General features: G+C 44.3%; 1 protein-coding gene across 1 annotated transcript in view; it reads left to right on the top strand.

Moving 5' to 3' along the window:
* The window catches only part of CACNA1C (calcium voltage-gated channel subunit alpha1 C), a 1,395,795-nt gene that overhangs the window by 1,229,366 nt on the left and 145,474 nt on the right, over positions 1 to 20,955 (top strand). Inside the window, exon 35 of the mRNA XM_069228081.1 lies at positions 6,974 to 7,039. Within this exon, the coding sequence (XP_069084182.1) occupies positions 6,974 to 7,039 (66 nt within the window). The remainder of the gene's footprint in view (positions 1 to 6,973; positions 7,040 to 20,955) is intronic.

Here is a 20,955-nt window from a genome sequence, read left to right as displayed (position 1 = left end):
GAAAAAAGTTGTTCCTGAACAGATGTTAAAACGGTGAGGTGTATTTATATAGTACTTAGCCCCTGCTCTCGGGGAGGGCTGAACACAGCAAGAGGCATGACAAATGCATGGCATGGACAAATGAGGAAAAACAATGGGAGAGCAACAAAGGAGCCAGCGTATGGGTGGGCTGAAGCCCGCAAAGTATATACAACATGTCATAAAGAGTTGAGACCTAAAAACCACATTATTGAAAGCTGCGCTTCCAAAAGATGATGGTCAAAGAGACCCTACACACTGCCCACAAATCTCTAAGTGCAGTGTTGTGTTTTAAATATTTTCCACAATCTGCTCGCCCGTGAGAAAGCATCCAGTTGAGGCGAAGATGGCAGCAAGCTTTTGGAAAAGTAAATCAAAGCAGAAAAAGACTATATGAGTATAGTGTTGCTACGAAGTGGGATTTATTCAGTTAAGTGCCTGCTCCACTGAAAGATTTACAGCCAATTACCCAAGATTGATTCCTGTTAATTGCTAACACTCTATGTGCCATAGTTCTATCTACATTCTACACTAACACAGGGCAGACAACATAAAATATGACATGAGACTTCCCGTTTTTGTTTTATTTTGAAAATTGATTTGACCGTTAGTTTTAAATATTTGCTTGGAGTCTATTTTTGACTTTGTTAAACACAATACAGTTTATTATGGATGCAACACTCTCCACTTGCAGACTTTCAGCTTTTTAAAATACCCTCCATCCCAACTGATCACTAGGGACCTCAAGAGGTGGCGATTGGGTAAGATATTCATTTTAAAACATTAATTGTGACTACACCAACAAAATACCAAATATTTAATAAATCAAAGAATGTAAAAACACATGGGCCCAACACACAGAAAAATTCTGTGAGCACTTGTGTCTTATTCCCATCTTTGATGTGACTTACTCCTGATTTCCGGTAGTAAGATACACTTATTTGCCGAAAAAATGTTTTGAATCTGTGCCATTGCTGTTAATCCTACTGAGAATTCTCAGTGGTATGTTTTTTGTGCAGTTCAGCAGACTAAACAAACAAAAACAAAATATTCAAGGCAGGCTTCCTTGAATGGACTCACTCCCTTCTCTCTTGGTTTCCATGAGTGTGCAGTAAATATCAGGGTAGGGGAGTGAACACTGAGAAAGGGCAGACCGGGAGGCCTGAGACCGAGAGAGAATATAAAGTAGAAGTGTGAAGAATAGACAAGTGACGAGAAGCAATGAGTGGAGCAGGACATGTTAGAAAGGGTGCAGGAGAACTAAGCCAATTGGAGAAGCAGAAGGGATGCCGTTGCTTACAGAGGTTTCCATCACGCCTGAAAACTAAAGGAAAAAATTAGGATGTTGCAAAAAGTTGAACTTTTTAAAATGTTGTTAGCATTTTGATAGGAGAAAAAGTCATATTTGCTGCCTAATTCAGAGAAGAACATTCATTGACACAAAAATAGTGGTTCATTTAACTTCCCGTCTGGTGTCTTTAATTCCAACTTTAAAGTCCTGTAAGTGGCAGATCCCTCCACACCATCATGGGGCCTGACAAGATGTGGTGTTAGTTCCCTCAAAGATAGTACCAGATCAGCCATCCAGACTACAGTCAATGATCCACCACCACGCTTGGGGGAGTTAGGAGAATGAAAGATGGCTTTTGAAAAGGAGCTCTGATGAACAGTTGAGTAATGCGTCCTTACCTTACTACATAACTCTCCGGAGGTTGTTCGGGAGATAAGATATGTAATCTCCTCCCGCTGCGTTTTTTGCATCATTAAGCATTTAATATCCTTAAGTTTTGACACAAGTATTGTTTCAAGCGCAAAAACAAATACAATTTACTAAAAATATAAAAGCACAACCCATGATATCACACAGTCCCATTGCACAGGAGACTTAGTCACCTTTCAGTTGCTGATTGCTGTATTCAGTTATTAAACTGGTACTAATGAGGGGAAACTTTGCCCTGACGCTCTTATTGTGTGTTACCTAAATCACTGGTTCCCAACCTTTTGACTTCTTTGGACCCCCACTTTATCATTACTGGAACCCGGGAACCCTCACTGAACCATATATTGGAATTTGGGGACCCCCCTCCCCACTGAGTCATTACTGAAAGCTGGAGACCTCATCTGTTAATATTATTTAATTTTCTAAGCAGTCACGGACCCCCTGAGCAGTCTTCACAGACCCCCAAGGGTCCCCGGACCACAGGTTGGGAACCATTGGTCTAAATTGATCATTCCCAATGCAAGACTGTGACTGTGCTTCTCAGTGCACTGCTGCATGAGTAGAAGCGAACTCTCTGGTAGTGTGACTTCCCTCAAAGCACTCGGAGGTTTTGCAGCTAACACAAGGATCCGAGTGAGCTGCATGCTTGATGCTTACCAGATGTTGCACAGCAGGGGAAAGGGCGGCTTCTCATTCCTAAGGACCCCTCTGCTGGTCTTTTTTCTTCTGCAACAGAGAAGAGAAATCATGAGCCCCCTCCCGGCCCCAAACGTTGAGCATACCTGCCCCAAAATAAACAAATCACCCCAAATCAGTTAAAACGGAAGTGCAGCAAGATCATGTCCGCAGAGTAAATTCATTGATGCCAAGAACGCTTCTAGAAACCTAAACTATATTCATCATTGATGCTGCGGAAGTCTGGCCGTGCAGCGGTCTGCGATGAGAGTTCAGTGCAGTAGAGCGACAAAACCATGTTGAGTCAAGGATGGCTGCCAGCATTTGGGGATTTGAGTGCTATAAAGATGGTTTGCTTGGCGTGTCCAGCTGTTTATATGCTTTCTTGTCCAAGAATAGCTTTTTTGTGACCCCTGCGTGACAGAAAGAAGACCCAGATCCATAAATTCATGTAGGTGGTGTGCACTTTTACATTGTTAGTTCCTGTCACCTGTTTCCACTTTTAGCACGACAGCCTCTGGGGGATGATGTCTGGATGTATGTATGTGCATAGTGTGTATTCAAGCATGCTTGACGTGGCATATGGTCCTTCTGGAATCCATACAGAGAGGAGATCATGAGGACATGTCTTGGGCCTAGCATGATTTTTGTCATCGTTCATGTAAATCAGAAATGCATTTCAGATAGTCAGCCTCCCTAAAGGCACCCGCTGCTCCTGAGAGGAGACTTTTTCAAATGTATTATTTATCGTGAATGCCCCATCAGGTCAGTTCGTATTAAAGGCCATATTTACAAGCCCCTGGCACCGCCGTAGGATTTTTTTACACTAAGGCGACGTTACGGAGGCCATTCCCTTGTGCCATATTTACAAAGTGGTGCAATGCATGCATGTATTGTAAATAAGGCGCAACCATGGGCAGAGCAGAGGGACACAAGAAAAGTGACGCATCGGGCCGATGCGTCACTTTCTTGTTACTATGCTTCTAAGACTCTTAAGATGTGGCAGGCCTTTTCCCATTATTGCTGCTTTAAGGAAGATCAGCATCTTAAACAGTGCCTGTAGAGCAGTTGAGAGCCAGAAAAGCTCTTGGGCAGCCTCCACAATATGGTCCGTACACAAAATATTCAGAATTACCTCGCCCCAGATAGTAGCCACAATGAATGTGTTTGGTAAGTCAGAGGGAGATTGATGTGCAAGTCAGTAGTATGATCCACCTTGGTAATATAACTCTCCCAGGGAAGGATGCTTTAAAGATTATAGCTAGGTCATGGCCAAACCTATGTGAGTCAATATCCAGAGTTATCATAACTTGCCTGAAATGCTCAGGCCCACTCAGGACATTTCTCTAGGTTGTGAAGGTGTATGAGCACTGACTGAATTTTAACGACTATTGCATGTGTGCTAAAAATATTGCAGGCATGCCAAGGCCAGAAATTCCGGATTTGCCAATGTTTGTTTTGTAATTATGCTTGTTACTTTATGCCCTTTTCTTCAGCCACCTGAACAAGCTCGTGCTTCTCTCCTACTCTGCCTTAGTTCTCCCCATTGAGTTCATAGTCTTGAATGTTTTTAATACATCTGCCTCGGATGCTAAGAGCCCATCTGAGCTGAATAATCCTTGGTGTGTTAAACTGTAGTAGTAAAGGTTGGTTGTGGGGCTCGGTAGATGGGCCAAGAGAGCCATCTAGTGAATTTATGTGTGGATTGCCGTCAAAAGGCGATCTGGCAATAGAATTAATAGGCATCAAAACAGTAAGTATTGTGCGTCGAGCTGGAAGCGTGACTTCGTGCACGGTGTTTAAAACCTGCATATTTCTAAATAAATACATCTGAAACGAATTTGTTTGATTTTTTTTAAAAAGGCAACCGAATTCAGCGTATACCAACCATTGGTCGCCGATAAATACATTGTTTAGATGTTTTGCTAAAATATCAACAGAATTTTCTTCAAAGTTTTATGCATAGACAACTTGAAGTAGGTTCGGCTACAAAGGTTTTCATCCGACGCTTCGAAGAAACATTTGACTATTAAATTGATTACCTCTGAACCTCAGGATTAACAACAAACTACAATCGTCCTTTTGTTTAGATTCAAAGCTAGAGGATCTTCCATGCAATCCTAATGAAAGCAAATGAGTTGCAACTATCAACATAGAAGCTCTTCTGAACCAACAACTTAAACCCTCTTTGGAGAAGCTGTATGTAATGAAATATTCAACAAGTCGATAGTTAACATTATTTGCTTTCCAGTGCGTGAATCATTTCAAATCAATACTATGATCAGTAGTGCACGATAAGAGGAAATGCCCCCAATGCTGGATTAACCATTAAGCAAAATAAGCGTGTGGTTAGAGCATCAAGGGATTTTCTATTGCCGAATTTACCATGGACCATATGATGCAAAACTGCAGCTGAACCAGGATCCACAAAAAGGGGCTCCCACAATAAATGAAAAAACTTCATATATATATATATATATATATATATATATATATATATATATATATATATATATCAAATAAATAAAATAGTAATAATAAAGGTTAAGGATATTCATTCATCTTGGGAATACAACAAAGTTTGAACCTGGTAACCTCCACATGGTGTGAACTTAAAAACATGCAGATCTGTATGGATCATTAACTGACCGACTGTGCACTTCACGATGATGAATTTGAAAGATATGAAGCAGCTACAAAGGAAATGCTACCAGATGTTGATTACAAGGCAGCACAAACTCGCAAATGTATCAGAAAGAAGCTACCCAAGGATGGAGATGCTGCACCAGAAGTATATCTGAATGCCAGAGATACATTTTATATCACTACCTTTTACACAGTTGTTGACAAACTTGAAACTGAGATGAGAAGAAGAGGAGAGCTATACAAATAACAGAGAGATTTTCTTTTCTAAGTGATGTGCCATATAATGTCACTTTATCATCGACTGAAATTGAAAGGTATTCTCAGTGTTGTCAAAAGCTGATTGATGCTTACCCAGAGGACTAGAACACTTTTTTCTCAGCTGATCGTCAGCAGTTTCACTCATATGTGCATCATAAGTTCATCGCAACAAAAAATGTAATAACAAGATTCAGTCATGCAAAACTTTATAAAATAATTGCAGAAGACAATGTTGAGTGTGCTTTTCCAATAATAGACATTGACTTTCATATATTTTTAACATTAATGATCACAGGTTGCTCAGCTGAACATTCATTTTCTCAGTTGAAGTATATTAAAAATCCCAACAGAAGAACTATGCAACAAGGCAGGCTGGATGCCTTATCTCCACTAACTATAGAAGCAGATGTGTTACATAAAATTAGTTTTGAGGATTTGATCAAAGTCTTTGCAATTGCTGTAGGTCTTGCATTTTCTTGAGTTAGAGCTATTGGCATTGTAAATTCAGAACTGGACTTTCCTTGCCACATAAATTGGTCAACTCTGTCTCATAATTTTGACTTTTCCCGCCATGTTTTGGTGGTCGCTGGCGACTACAGACATCAGAAGTCACAAGCCCTTGAGGAGAGACGAGTAGATGACTGCACTACCTCTGTAAATGTCTGAGCAGAAATTGGAAAATAAGGCTGGAAAAGTATTTTCTTTTAAATAAATGTGTTTCTGATAAATAGTTGGGTACTGGTACTTTTAGTCAGGAATTGAGAGGTGTCTGTCAGATTCCACCAGGAAGTATTATACAGACAGACAAAAGCGCACACACACACTCCCTCTCTCTGTTTTGAAAGTACTAAGAAATGTTAGTTATTTAAAAAATATTACATTTTGTCTCAGTACTCCTACCAGTTCGCACTCCTCCTTTTCCACTGCCTCTCTCATTGACCGTGCGTATCGCGCATTCTATTGTAACATAATATGTCAGTGTGATTTTTGGAAAATCTAAAGCTCCCCTCCTCTCCCCCCACCACCACCAAATTTACTGACCAAGCTACGCTCCTGTCCTCAACAAAGGGCTTCCCTTTTCCAGCCTTGGTTTACTTACCAAATGCTAGGATATATTGTAGCTTCTTGAGTATGTGAAGAGGACAACTGATCATTTCATTATTTTTTCAAGTATATGTGTGTTTGAACCTATCTACATCAATATACTGTATAGTGCGGTGAGGGGCAAGATGGTAACACAACAACATTTGCATGAGAATGATGAAGGCAGGATGTAGTGAGTCAGTGAGAGCAAATGCTTGGAACTATCACATTTGTATCAGAGGCACCTGATGCAGGTTAATGCAGCCCTTTAATGCGAAAGAATAAGACGACATGTGTTGTACATCTCAACTAACCAACAACGAGAGGTTTTCATATTTTTACCCAACTTTTCACTAATGCAAGCCATTGTTTTACCAGTTTAGTTACACCAATTCCACCAACGGAGAAATTAATGGTAAACCCTCCCTGTGCTCCTCTAAATGTGTTTTGCTGACACAGCAATCTTCTCTTGGTTCCTTGTGATGTTACAAGTATGTATGTGTAATTGAGGCACACGCGTTATAAGTGAGGTTCACTCATCCGGCGGTGTGTGTGTGTGCTCTTCTCTTGCAGGCCCTCCCCTACGTCGCTCTCCTCATCGTCATGCTGTTCTTCATCTACGCTGTAATTGGGATGCAGGTGAGTGATTGTGTGGCATACAATTTATCTTTAGTAGATGTAATTGTTTGCTGTAGAATTATCAAATGCTTCTTGGTCTGATGTAACAATAGAGGTGTGACCAGTTTCATGCAGTGCAAAGCAATTCCATCCTGGAAAGATACGGGATGCCCACAGTGCTCTATGTCAGTAGGACATAGTTTGCAGTCTCCACACTCTGATACCAGGTGTGTCTAATGCAGAAAATGCCTGCCAGGTGGGTGCTGGTTCTGATTGACCAAAACGATCGTGTAGCATCTCCTAGGAACTGGGCCGAAAGACAGAAACTTTTGAGGAAGGGAAATCTTTGCAAATTCAGTGGTTTTTGTTTTGGCCATTGCATGCGTCATCTTATATGCTGAAGCAGCTTCATATGGCAAGGTGGAACTTTTTTGTACATTGGTCCGATTCCACAATCACCATTTGTTTTAAAAAACAGAAGTAAGCAACAGGGGGAGCACTTTCACCAGCGCTGTCCCAAACCCATCAGGTCTACACATCATAGTACCAAACACATCTACGTATTCTCTAGCAGTGCCTTGCAATCAGGGGGGTAAGGATTAATAGTGTGTCAGGTGCAGTGGCGCCGAGGCTGTGGGTTTTGAGGGGCTCTCCTCACCCCAATTAGTGGTTGTGTTTCAGAACCAAAACTGGGTAGGGTGGCCTGTTCCTGTGCTTCCATCAGGGCACAAGACGGCCTTGCTACGCCACAGCGCAGTATGATAATCACTCTCATTCTGATAATGGTGGTGATGATTTCCTTTACTAGTGTACACACTCAGTCCAGGTTTTGCAATCACATCTTCAGACACGCCTTGACAGAATAGAAATACACTAGAGGCGGGCTGTGAAGTTGGGATCAAGGGACAGAAGAGTTCACTCTATACCTGAAGAGCAGAACCGTGTAACAAAGGCAAAGAGGAAAGAATATGTGAGGGGTGGAGAATATAGGTGCCTTCATGTCACTTTCCACATCCTCTTCCCCTTGCTCCTTCTTCTCCCCATTAGTCTCGGTCTTTAATTCTCCTCTCCCTTCCTGTCTCTCTACTTCTCCAAGTCTACCAACTCTCACTCTCTCGCTGCCATGTAACTTCTCAAACTCGGTACAGTTTTCTTCCTCCCTCTCCTTTGTTGTCTCCCCCATGTCCTTCATCCTCCCTTTATGACGTCACGCACAGAAGCTCTCTTTCCTTCTTCCTCCTTGGCCTCTCTCCATCCCTAGTGACCTGAGAAGGCCTTTGCCCAGTGAGTGCTTTGCTTGGCGTTAGAGGAGCGTGGATAGTGCAGGGCGCAGAAATCTGCCTGTTTTCTTCCAAAATTTCTGCAGCACCAGGTACTAGCATTGTCTGACGTTATCAAACAAAAGGTCCAGACTCTCCAAACCTCCCTTCTCAAACACCACGTGTGGCTGGATTTATGTACCTTTCTCCAATATCTAAAAAAAACACATTCACCCAAAGTCAAGATACCTTCTTGGTGGCAGAGCATCCCCCATGGTGTGTCAACTTCCAAATGTTGGTATCTTAACAGAGATGTGCTCTTTGGACTCATTCTTTCTTTCCTGCCTCTTTCTACTATTGGTTTTTGTTTGTAGTGGATGGGGTTTCTTTTGGGGTGGGCTCCTGGCTTTTTGTTGAAGACATTGCCTCTTGGTTTACCCTGTAATCTCCTTGAATGTTGAGTATTATATGGGGGGTTACTGCACTGAGTGTGAATGTGCATGAACTTTGGAAGTATAAGACAGTCGTGTGTGTGTGTGGGCAAATGTAAAGAAAGAGATTTATTGTAGCGGAGAGCCCTTATTGTCAGTATGTAGTGCAATTTAGCCACAGAGGCACTCAGGGCCTCATTTACAAGAAAGTGGTGCAGTGCGGCGCTGCACCAAAATTGGCGCCACGTCACTTCAGAAACGCAGGGATGTGCTGTACTTATGAAAATACGGTGAACCCCTGTGTTTCCCCTAGGGCTGGCGCTAAAATTAACTGCCTAGCGCCAATGCAGTCACCCTTGCACCATGATGCAAGGGTGCCTGCGTTGCAGGGAATGGTTGTTTATGTGCAGGAAGGGAAACTTTCCTGCACATAAACAATACAAAATGGCTATTTGTTACTTCTTTCTATGTGTGCTGCAAAATGCGGCACACATAGAAGTAGCAAATTGTCATTATTTAATGATAGTTTGTGTGCAGGAAGGGACACCTTCCTGCACATAAACAATCATTAATGGCATTTTGCTCTTTCTATGTGTGCTGCAAAATGCAGCACACATAGAAAAAGCAAAAACGAGGAGAGATAAAAGTATTTCTCCCCACTGCGCATTCTGCCGGTGCCTCAGCTTTACAATTTCTCGTAAATCTGGGGGAGCGTCAAAATGCAATGGATGTTGCGGTGGAACGCCCACAGCAACACCCATTGCATGGCCCGTTCACTCTAAGTGATGCGTGTAAAGGGGCCGTATTTACAAGACGGCGTTAAGGCATAAAAAGTGGTTTAACACCGCCTTGTAAATATGACGCAGGGCATTGCACCACCGGAGCATCGCTAAAAGTGATGCTCGCTGGTACAAGGGCCTAGTAAATTAGGCCCTCAGTGTGATTAGAAAGTGCTTAATTAGTTTCAGAAGGGATGACTCTAGCATTTTAGTACGCTGCCGAGGATTGTACAAATAATTAAAGGCCCTGAATCTGCATTACAGGCCCACATCCTAGGCAAGGGTGTATGACAAGTGTGAGGGCCTTTAACAACCGGTATACCCCGAGGCATAAGGGCTATTAGGATGTTAAAACATTCCACCCACTGAAGGCAGAATGTTCAAAGGGAGAAACAGAAAGACAAACATTAAATTGTTGGTCCAAAAGGTGAAAACCAGCCTTTAATAACCCTGAAACACTCAATTTTCTTCAACATGCCCCCAACATTGCAGTGTTTTAATGTAGTGTAAAGTGCTACATAGCTTGTATTTTCTTCTATTTACTGGTCTTAACAGCCCCATACAGATGTATTAAAAATGCTAGTCAGACTCCATTCAGGGAGCCATGTGCAAGCAGGGATACTGGGGTCTTTTACCTCTAATCTCCTGGGATCTGTCCTAGGATGGCTTTGCTAAACTAAGCCAAATGCCAAGGTGCAGTCTCTGATGTGGTATAGTCTTCCACAGGTACAATTATTTCGATGCAGCTGCACAGTCTGCAGAGCCAAAATTGTCTGATGCATTTCCATAGTCCTTTGAGGCACAGTTTCTTGTTGGAATTCCGGTCTGGATATGTTTGCATGTAGAGACCGCATTCACATTTCTCGAGGCATGCAGATCGCTCTCCTTGGTCTTCCTGTTGTGGCAGAAAAATACACCACCAGGGACACTTTGGCTCTAAGGGCAGAAAAATACACCACCAGGGACACTTTGCCTCTAAGGGCAGTAACATCTTGTCCAGAATTGGGGGCCCTTCTCTCACTCAGCAGGCAGGTTGCCTCTCTAGGTGCATCAGGTCAGAGACCTGCGGAGCACTATATGGAACAAGTGGATCAGTGGTTCCCACTTTTATACAATCAAAGCAGACAGGAAATGTAGATTTTTTTCTCTCTGCACTTTCAGATCTGGTTTGGGGTGGTTCTTCTTTCAAATGTGCTTTCCAGATTCCTTTCAAGATACAGCTTTTGTGTAGAGTGATGCTCCTCATATCATTGTAGTCTCCAACATGGCGCACCTAGGAAAGGGGCAGAACAAGGTGTGAGCCTTCTGAAGCTGACTTATCAATAGCCACACTGAGCAGTGTTCAGGGAAGAAATAAAAGGCTGGCCTTAACTGAAGGGGCCCCTTTATGCTTAAGAACAAAAACTGCTGTCCCGCCCTTCACCCCACCATCTACCAAATGGCAGTGCTCCAGGAAGATTAATCAGCAGCTGCTCCCATCTCAAGGAGCCTTGCCTTTTCTAGTCGCACTTTAGCTTTAGGAATGTCAGCAATACATTTCAATAGTCTGGGAAAATAACCTTATCTCCATCTTGTGCACATGAACTGGTCGGGCCTTTCAAAAAGCAACTCCCAGGCCTTTATTACTCTGGCTCATTCATATGCATGTACCACAAAAGTCACATAAACACAGGCATAACATACGCTTGGGACGCTAGCACTAGAATCTTGGTTAGGACAGAGATGCAGAACTTTTTATGAAAAAGGTCTGGCACAGGTGAAAAGGTCTGATGAGAGTAATGGATTCACAAAACATAGCACACTGCCGTCACTGTTCTAAATCCTAAGCCGATGACAGGGACAGTTGTCTGCTGTCAGTAAATTAGAGCACACTTGGTGCACCCGCCAAATCACAGGACAGGTCCAAGACTTCACTCATGTTAAAGATTAGTGTGAGTCTAGGTAAGGGTGGGAGGTGAGCTCCACTCCGCTGGCAGAGTTAACAGAGTTTTTGGCACTGAGTTTAGCCCAAAACTCCGTTAGCAGCAGAGCAGAGCTCACCGCAGACCAGTTATAGGCCACATAGTGCAAGCGCAGACTGTCCGAGCTTGTGCTGTGTGGCCCATTACTGGGCTTGACTTTATTCTGCCATTGGCGTGGAGCTGCTGCAAGCTGCTGCTGAGGAGCTGTGCCAGCTCCGGATCCAGGCCTCCCTCCTTTCACTGTCCTCAGAAGCCCGGGAGCAGGGAGCAGAGGTAGGCAGAGAGCCAGGCCGCTGGCAATGGGGACCCCTTCTGGATTCTGGACCCAGGTAAGACCTTTGTTTAACTTCCTCTTCTATGTGCACGTGGGGGCCGGCACTGGGCATGGACAGTATTTGCATATGGGGGGGGTCTGTGCTTGGAAAAAAGGAAACGTGCAGTCACAGCTCCATTTGAAAAAAACCTGTCTCCCCAGAGTCCCTGGGAGAGGAAGTGGTGTTAAGGGGCGCCATGCTGCTGAGGCCAGCAGGGAGAGCTGGAGACCGGGTGAGCATCGGCTGCTGAGTGGTAGTCTGGCAGCCCCTGCCAAATAGAGATGTGTGTGGCCTGAGAGAGTGCCTTAGATCCCAGTTGCAAGCCAGGCTAGGCACTTTGTGAAAATACCAGGCTACTGGGGGGTGAGCTGGTTTCCTGCTGCTAGTGCTGGGCCCTAAAGAAAGGGCAGTGTGAGTCTGTGTGTAAGTGCAGAGGAAGCAATTGCAAGGCTGATGCAAGACAGGTGGTGTGCTTGGTCCTCCCTTGCAAGTTTGTGAAAGAGGGCAGTTGGTGAAGGGAAGTGTGCATGTGTGGAGAGCAGCAGGCTCCAGGCTGGGGGCTGTGTCAGCACAAGAGGCCTGAAACAGCAGCTTTTGCTGCTTACGGCATACCACCTTGGTCTGAATGCACCCGATTTCGGAAGCACTAAGCAGGGTCGGGCCGTCCGACCCTGATTTGCACTTCTGAGATTTGGCACATTCATGCCAGAGTGGTAGGGCAGGCGGCTCTCTGCTGCACACAGAACTCTGTGGAATTCCACTGAGTTTTTAGCCAACTCCATGTGCTCTGCCCACCCCTGGTCTAGGCCCAAAAATAAAAAAACTGGATAGCAAATACTCACAGTCAGTCACTTAGGACGGGGAACCCAACTGTACACCTTGCAGGGGATATTCTCGTCCAGCAATTCTGCTCCCAAAAGATAGCTACAACAGAAAGGGTATGTCCCCGGAATATCTAACCACAACATCAGTGGAACAAAATATAGAAAAAATATTGACAGGTAAGTAAGTGTTTGTTCTAAATCATCCTACTCTCACCAGTTTTACAAAACATAAATGCATACTTAGAGCAGGCAGTTCAGGGTCATCTGGTACAAGTCTATGTGGGCTTGTCATTAATGAGGGTATTTGACTTCCATTTCAAATGGAGCCCTCTAGATTCCCTAGTCTGGTCCACCATCCCCCTTCCCGGGTCAGGGACGGACTTCCTAATGTTGTAGAGTGGGATTCAAGTCCTGTGGTGGTAAGACTGCTTGAGGTAAAGTGGACCCAAAGCTCATTCTATATATAATTTAAAGAATTGGTAACAGTAGGATTTGTAGTCACCTATACTGTCAAGCCAGACCTAAAAACTACTGTGACATCTAAGGGCAATTCATTAGTGCAGAGTTGCCTGATCTCTAGTGCCATGCTGGATGAGCTTCTGACATGTATGGAGCAGGCCAGCTTCAGTTTTTGAGACATTCAACTGTAATCAAATGTCTCATCCAATTGTAAGTCTGTGGCAGGTATTGAGAGCCTTATGTTTTCATTATTTGTCATAGGCTTTGCAAAGATACGGACGCTGCATGCTACCACCACAGTGTGCTTTTATGAGTGATAGAAAGATGCAAAGTAGCCATTCATGTACAATCCATGGACTTGGAGGTTCCACGGCCAGAGTCATTGGTGCACTTCAAGTCGTCCAAGAAAGAAGGCCTGCAGTGCACCTTGAACGTAACCCATTTATGCATGGAGTGCTGATGTAAGTTCTCTTAGTAGGGAAAACGACAATTGTCTTTGCAGCTCCAAAATCAACTTGGCAGCAGAGTTGTGAACTTGGATCTGAGTCATAACATTTTTAGGCACTGAAGAAAAAGCAAAGCTTAGCTAAGCACTATCCTCTGGAATTCTCATCATCCTGTACTACCTAGGAGTAAGAAGCATCACAAATTACTCCTTTCAGGAACACTGAATAGACTATACAGTTTGAGAAGATCTTTCACTATCATTCAATCCTCAGTGCTCACTTTGGTGTCTCTTTCCTAAGAACACCATTTGTCTCTGTTCAGGTGTCTAGCACTTATTCATTCTGTGTTTTAGCTATCTGAACCAGCTGTATTGTGCAGCATATAGCGCTTTGCAAATCAGTGACACAAATAATTATGTGGCACCAGTTAATGAGGCCCTTGCTACTTATGCAGCACGCCCACTACCTTAAGACATGCTTGCTCAGAATGAGATGATAGGCTGCTCAAGATCACAGCTCAACGGGTATCCTGGCAGTTAGAGCAAAGGCGTTAGACCCTAACCCTCTTTCATCTTCCCCAGACCATTACGCAAAGCGCCGTACAGTTTGAACTACTGTAGCCTCACTTGTCAGGAACTCATTCAGCAGAGCTCAAAGTTGCAGCCGATAGACATCTTACATTTTCATTATCACAGAATCCACACCCTATACGTCTACGTTATACGTTACGTTATACGTCCATAATCACGCCACCTGCTTGTACACTGCCCTCAATCACTCAATCAGGATTTGTAAAGTTCAGCTAATCATCCGGCAGAGTATCCAGGCGCTTGAAGGTCCCAATGGCTTATTCAAATAGCCAGGTCTTGAGGGCCCTTCGTAATTCCGGAAGTGAGGTGATGATCCAGAGTTGCGTGGGGAGGCTGCACAACAATTAGGGGGAAAAAGCAGTTAGAAGGCAGCAAGAAATGAGGGAAAAGGAAGGAGAAGGCACACAAAAACAGGAGTGAGGAAAACCAAAGAGAAAGCAGTGAAAATGAGGGAAAAGCAAGAAGCCCACAAACAGCGGGGAAAAAGCAAAATGAAAGCAGTTAAAACAAGGGAAAAGTAAGGAGAAGGCACTCAAAAAATGACAGAAAAAGCAAGAAGAACCGAGCAAGAGCGATGCAGCAGCACCGGGAGAGCTGCCACGTGTCAAGTAGTATCACCCACCAAGGTGTGTCATGTTTACTCACTAAAACCATGGTATGAAAGATCTAACTGGGCTAAAAGTGGCAAGGCCCCTGAGACCTTCTGCTAGAGCTTGACCAGCACATAGAAGGAGGCTGTGGAACTAGGGGTGAGACAAGGGATCAACATTGTCATGACTTTAGGTGGCTCAAAGGGTGTTTGTTGTTGCTTCCTCTACTCCTGATTATCCAGTTAATTGAGATCCATGGTTACCACAACATATGAGCACACCACTTGCATTAGATTTCCACATCCCTTCCTCGAGGATCAAGGGTACAAACTGGAAGCGCACTGAGCTCATGTGCGTTGCAGCTCCTGGGACGGTCAGTGCTGTCAATCACACCCTTATCCTCTCGTGTGAAATCAAGAATCCAGTGAACGGATCCCATCCTTAATCACCTGCTCTGGCTTACAAACCTTTGAGAGTCAAAATAATGAATGCTTAGATAATCCAAGCTCATTAGTGTAATAGCATCCGCCTTTTAATTAGAAGAGCATTTTGTATTACAAGATTATAATAGGACTGTCTGCGTACACCTTGTAATTTAAAAAGCTTTGCGGCTGCTCCTAGTCATTGGGGGCATTAAATAGAAGTATTATATTTTGGCGAAATTTATCTATTTTTTTGTACGTGTCACAGCCTGTCCTGGAGCCTTAGCTCTCAGTCACTCCCGGGAGCATAACCAGTCTCTTATTTACTTTTTTGGAATAAGGGCAGCCAGTAAGTTCTTTGTGTTCCTGCTTCTTGGGCCCATAAGGGTACTGACCGGAGTACTTATTACATGTTCTGAAACTAGTTTCAGGGCAGCTGGGGACATATGTCATTCCCCGCACATGCATGTGCTGCTTGCTTATCCCTCCTATAGGTGCCCTCTGCAGCTCACTACACAGTACTTTGTATGTGGAGCTGGTTCTTTCCGTTCCAGATCCGCAAACCAAGTGCTACAAATGTAAAATCTGTTTCATCAGCATCTCGGAAGCACTTGTGTTCCACCAGTGAACAAAAGCAAAGCAAATACCTTACTATGCGAACGAACTAAACATACGATGTAAAACTGAACTGGTCAGTAAAATAGGCCAAGCCGCCGCAGAAAGCATCAGCAGAATGCCCTTCGGTAAGTACTCCTAAGCCCACTCTTTTCTGGTTACACCTTACTTTTCACCTTTACTGTGTTCGCTCAGCCTCACCTACTCATCTGCCCCACAGGCCTCTGCCTGCATCCTCGCTGTGGATGTGCCCTTCTTTCATCCTTTGTTCTTGAGTTTCTTTTCATCTCTTGGTAGATCTGACTTTCTTTCATCCTCTGTTTTTCCTTACTTCCGTGCCACTCTTCAAAGTCTAGGAGTGTTGTGGGATAGCCGAACCATGTGCTGGCCACAGCGTTCAGCCCCTTAGTGGATCCTGCATCCCTCCTCAGGGGACACTGAGAGCAGCCTCTGAGCTCTCGCACGGTCCCGAAGAGCAGCTTTTGTTTCTTGGTGTACTTGCCGTTCAAAGTCAATCTTTCTTCAAAGGCCATGTGGCAATTATTTCACTTTCTCTTTAGCCTCCCTACCAGGTTCTTCTGTTCATAGGCCGCAGATAAAGCATGACTGCAGTGTAAATAATTAATTCATTAAACAAATAAGTGAAGCTGCCAAAAGATTTTCTTAGAAGCCCTGTCATCACTGGCAAGTGCCAGGGTTGCTAAAACCATAGGAGGCCTAGACTTTGGAGAGGCCACAGAGCCCTTAGTGGTCAAAGAGAAAGCCAATAATGCAGAACATGCGGGCCTAGGTATTGTGCCATTGGTTTTAGGTGATGGGCACCGGCACTCATTTTAAGGCAGCTGGACTTATATGTCAGCGTTAAACTTTGACTCAGACCAAGAGAGAGAAGGCAGACAGAGTAAGAAGGAGGAAAAGGAAACGAGGAAACAGTGACTAAGGGAGAAAGGATGAAAAAAGCATGCAGGATTGACATAGAGATAGAAACCTATTGTGGTGGAAGAAAGAGGCATATTTGGAATCGAGAGTGGACAGTTTTTGGGGGCGGAGCGAAACAATAGATTGCAGAGAGCACATCTTGAGGTGATCCCCAGTAAAAAACTCCTATCTAAAGTTTGCCCTGACTGCCTCTCAAGGTGATAGCGCCTGGCCAGCACTTGAAGGGAATGAGACAGGATGGTAGAGGGATAGATGGGCCACCAGAGTCTACGCAGCGAGCCTAGATGCCAAGAGGGCCTGCCAACACAAAGTGACAACCCGGTGGAGCCACAGTTGTGTCTGGAAAGGTGAAGTTGGAGGGGGTCTGATCGTCATTGCTGAGGGGGATGGGGGATGGGAGATGACGGCTGGGACATTTAAATGAAAGGGGGAGCCAGGACTGGCACACACAGGGAGCCATGGCCCTAATAGATGGTTGCTGAGATGTTAAGGAATCCCCTCTCCCCCCTCCTGGTGGGAGGTGGGTGAAATCTGAGGAGTTGTAAACTACCCTAGGATTTCGCTCTGTTTCAGGAGGGTGCAGTTCATGAGCTGGACCCGAAGGCTAGGAAGGGTGGATTGATTTAATGACTAGAAGGTGGTAGCAACTGTGAAGACGGACGCCACAGTAATGGTAAAGCCAAAGACTGACAAGTGCCGCATCATGAAGGGATCCAAACTTCCTCAAATGAAGGGCAAGAGTGCCTCAGGAATGTGAAATCGACACGTGGATGGTCAGTGGGAATGTGGGAACTCACGGCTCAGTGACACACTTGCAGGAGAGACTGGAAGATGCTGAAGGCCATACTGGTCGCTAGGCTGCCTAAGAAAGTGGAAGGCCAAGGTGTAGAACAGTTCTTTGAGAAATGGGTAATCCAAAATGTATACAATGGTGCTGCCTTGACCTTCTTTACAATAGAAAGGGCTCATCCAGAGCTAGTTTGTCCCCAAGTCCCAGGGGCCCCTCCAAGACCCTTGGTGGCCATACTACCTAACTTTAGAGATATGAGATCAAATCCTCCAGGTAGTCCAAACTCATGGTCTTTACCCAGACTGCACAGTGATGGTACAAGAGAAAAGAAACTCCTCCCTCAAAATAAAGAGGAAACTGCAGTAAATGGGACTTCAGAGTGATCAAGGAAACAACCTCATTCTTCTTCACAAAACCGGTGACCCACGAAACACAAAACCGCGACTGAGAGAGCGAGCATGAGTGGTTGTGGATGTGGAAAGCTGCAGACATTTGCTTCACACTGTAGCCCAGAGTCGTCATATGAGGGCATTAGACTTGTATGATGAGGGTGAAATATTCTCTGGGGGTACTTGCATCCCCAGAATTCCAACCCCCTGGAGTACGGACTTAGTTAATGCACCAATACAATTAGAAATACAGTGGGGACTGCAACCCATACACAACCCACGAGCAATACTGTACAAGGAGTGTTCCAAGGCAACAACCAGTCCCACAAAATGAAATCAGGGTCGCAGTGAAACTCCAAACTCTCCTTCATTAATCAATAACACACTCAATGATGGCAGTAAGAAACGTGAAATGTGTTTTTAAATGTTTATTTTAAAATGCTAAGTGCATATGAACGGTAACCACGCAGAATATGAAAAATAATGCAGCGAAACATGTCATGGAAAGTGGAAAAAAAAGAAAACTCAAATGTTTGTATTTGAGTTGATAGCGTACTAACACCCTCAAGGTATATCTAAGCGCTACTCTAACTTTTAGCTGATGCAGTAAATAACAAGCCTGTTCTGGAGTCCCACAGATGGTTTGCACAACATACCGGTGTTTTCCTTTTGGAACAGTAAGCTAGCTATTTCCTACTGCAGCTTGTTGGAGGCTGGGACATAAAGAACGAGTGACTGACGGCCACTTCTCCTCACTGTCCCTCCGTAGAAAGCTGATGCTGCAAACTGGCGCGGCCTCTATCTTGATAGCCCTGGTGCATAGCCCCTTTCTAAAATGTTTTCAAGTACCGGGGGTTTTATAGTATCTGATTATTGATCTGATCTTATATTTTGAAACCAATAATAGGACAATCGGACACTGATCCAGCAAAAAGACACAACAATCAAAGCAACACATTTTTCAACTCGTTTGTCACAGTGATAAAAGCAGGTGCTTGTATAGGGGGCAGGCATTTTAGCATTTCTACACAAGTTTAAAACTCCACACTTTCTATGAAAGAACTAGAGGAGTTTAAATAGAGCAAGGCATAGAAGCAGTGTACTCTGCCCGTACACGAACAATAGAAATGGAAGAGTCTGTGCAGGAACTGTGCCAGTGCTCACAAGGGCATGGCAGCCCCCCTGAGACAGGGCCTGGACGGAACACCTGACTTTGATGTTGCAATCGCTATGAAAATGTAAGATACTGGCTTCATAGGTGCAAGACTGGAATCAGCAGAGGGCATGGAAAAGAAGCAAATGGGAGACTTGAAGCATGATGGGGACTGGGGCACACAGTGCTCATTAAAACACATAGAATTAATACGCTCTCCCCTCATCTCAACAAGCTACGAACAAAGCTTTAGCCAGATGTAATGAATTATTGGATTTGTTTGGTTGGACAAGTTATAAACAAAGTTGTAGATTTTGTAAAGTAGTTGGGAGAGAAGGGTGACAGACCTTTCAGTGGTTGGGGTAACGTGTGGTTTGAAGCTGGTAATATGGAAAAGTAAGGTGGGCAAGGGAACACAGGTGACTAGAGGTACAATGTTCACCATCAGACAAACCACACAAAGAGAGCAGAGCAGGATTAAAGAAAAGAGAGATGGAAGGTGTTACTGGAAACTGTGGGGGTGGGATCATCATAGGACTTGGGATGGGATGGACAAGACATAAGACGATGTCTGAGGAACCCAATGACAGACTGAAATTCTCTCATGTAATGTTAATGACCAGGGTAATACAATCAAGAGGGGGATAGTGGCCCAGTATAGTCTGAGGCATGTGCCTGACTTGATATTACTTTAGGAAACTCACTTGATAGGAACAGAGTATAAGTACCTGGGAAGAGGTCAATATGTTTTCATTAGTGCATTTGGGATTTACCCGATTGTCTAGAGGAGTAGAAAACCCCTTCCTTCCTACTTGCCAGGACTTTATCCGATCCCAGTGGCTGCATTATGCGAGAGCAGGGTGTAGGGGCAGCCTCAATCTCAGAATAATAGCAACCACAATTGCAATGGAAGGCCCTGTAGAGAGTTGGTCTGATCCTACTTGAGGTGGATTGAGGCAGATTCCACCCTGCATAAAATAAGGGGTGACTTAAATGAGGTGATGGTACCAGACGCGGACAGGACAAAACCTCCCACTGTCTCCACTGTCTTTGAACCCATTCAGACACTGCCACAGTTCAGCAGAGTTTTGGGCCTGATAAACATTTGACACACCTATCAGACAAGAAGAACTCCTATTTCTCTTGGGAGTACAAAACTTTCTCAAGGCTCGCCCACATGTTCATACTGTTGCGAGAAATCCCACCATTACAGAGGCAGAATATTCAGCATGTGGGCTATCTGATCACTCCCTAAGGCTGGCAATGATGGGTGGAAATAATAAAGCGGTAGGGACTAACTAGAGAGTAAATGCTTGGGAGCTTAGAGACCCATATACGATGGCTGAAATCCAGGCCGACTCTGTGCTGTACTTAGAGGAGACCGCAGGGGTGGTTGATTCTCCAATTTTACTACAGGAAGCTTATATAAAACGGTGCTTCATGATAGAACACTAAACATTATAGCGAGAGAGAAACTGATAGCGTTTGAGAGAATTAGAGCCCTAGAAAAAAGGGTTGTGGAGTTGGAAATGAAAGTGATGGCACAACCAGAGATAGATCGGACCGGGGCGCTCGATGTAGTGAGGACGGAATATGAAAATGAGGCACAGAACGCAGCTTGCTGGCAATATCTGGTGACACAGAGCAAGCTGTACGAAGTGGGATACAAGGCAGGACGTCTCCATGCCTGGATGAGCTGTCGGAATGAAGACGCCAGGTAGGTAGGAGAATCAACAAATGAAAAAGGGGAAAAAGCTTCAAAAGCACGGGACATAGCATAAACATTTGAAACTTCTGCAATTTATTTAAAGCCAGACGGTTGAGAGAGGTAATTGAATCGTTTCTTGATAACTTGGATATTCTGATGTGGAGTAAGGAAGATCACAAAAGCCTAGATGGTTACTTTACACCTGAGGAGCTCTCTGAGGAATTTAAACCTATGCAAAGCGGAAAGACCCCCCTGGCCTAATGGAATA

Source organism: Pleurodeles waltl, chromosome 4_1, assembly GCF_031143425.1.
Source record: "Pleurodeles waltl isolate 20211129_DDA chromosome 4_1, aPleWal1.hap1.20221129, whole genome shotgun sequence".
NCBI classification, from domain to species: Eukaryota; Metazoa; Chordata; class Amphibia; order Caudata; family Salamandridae; genus Pleurodeles; species Pleurodeles waltl.
This window is presented reverse-complemented; position numbering and strand designations above follow the sequence as displayed.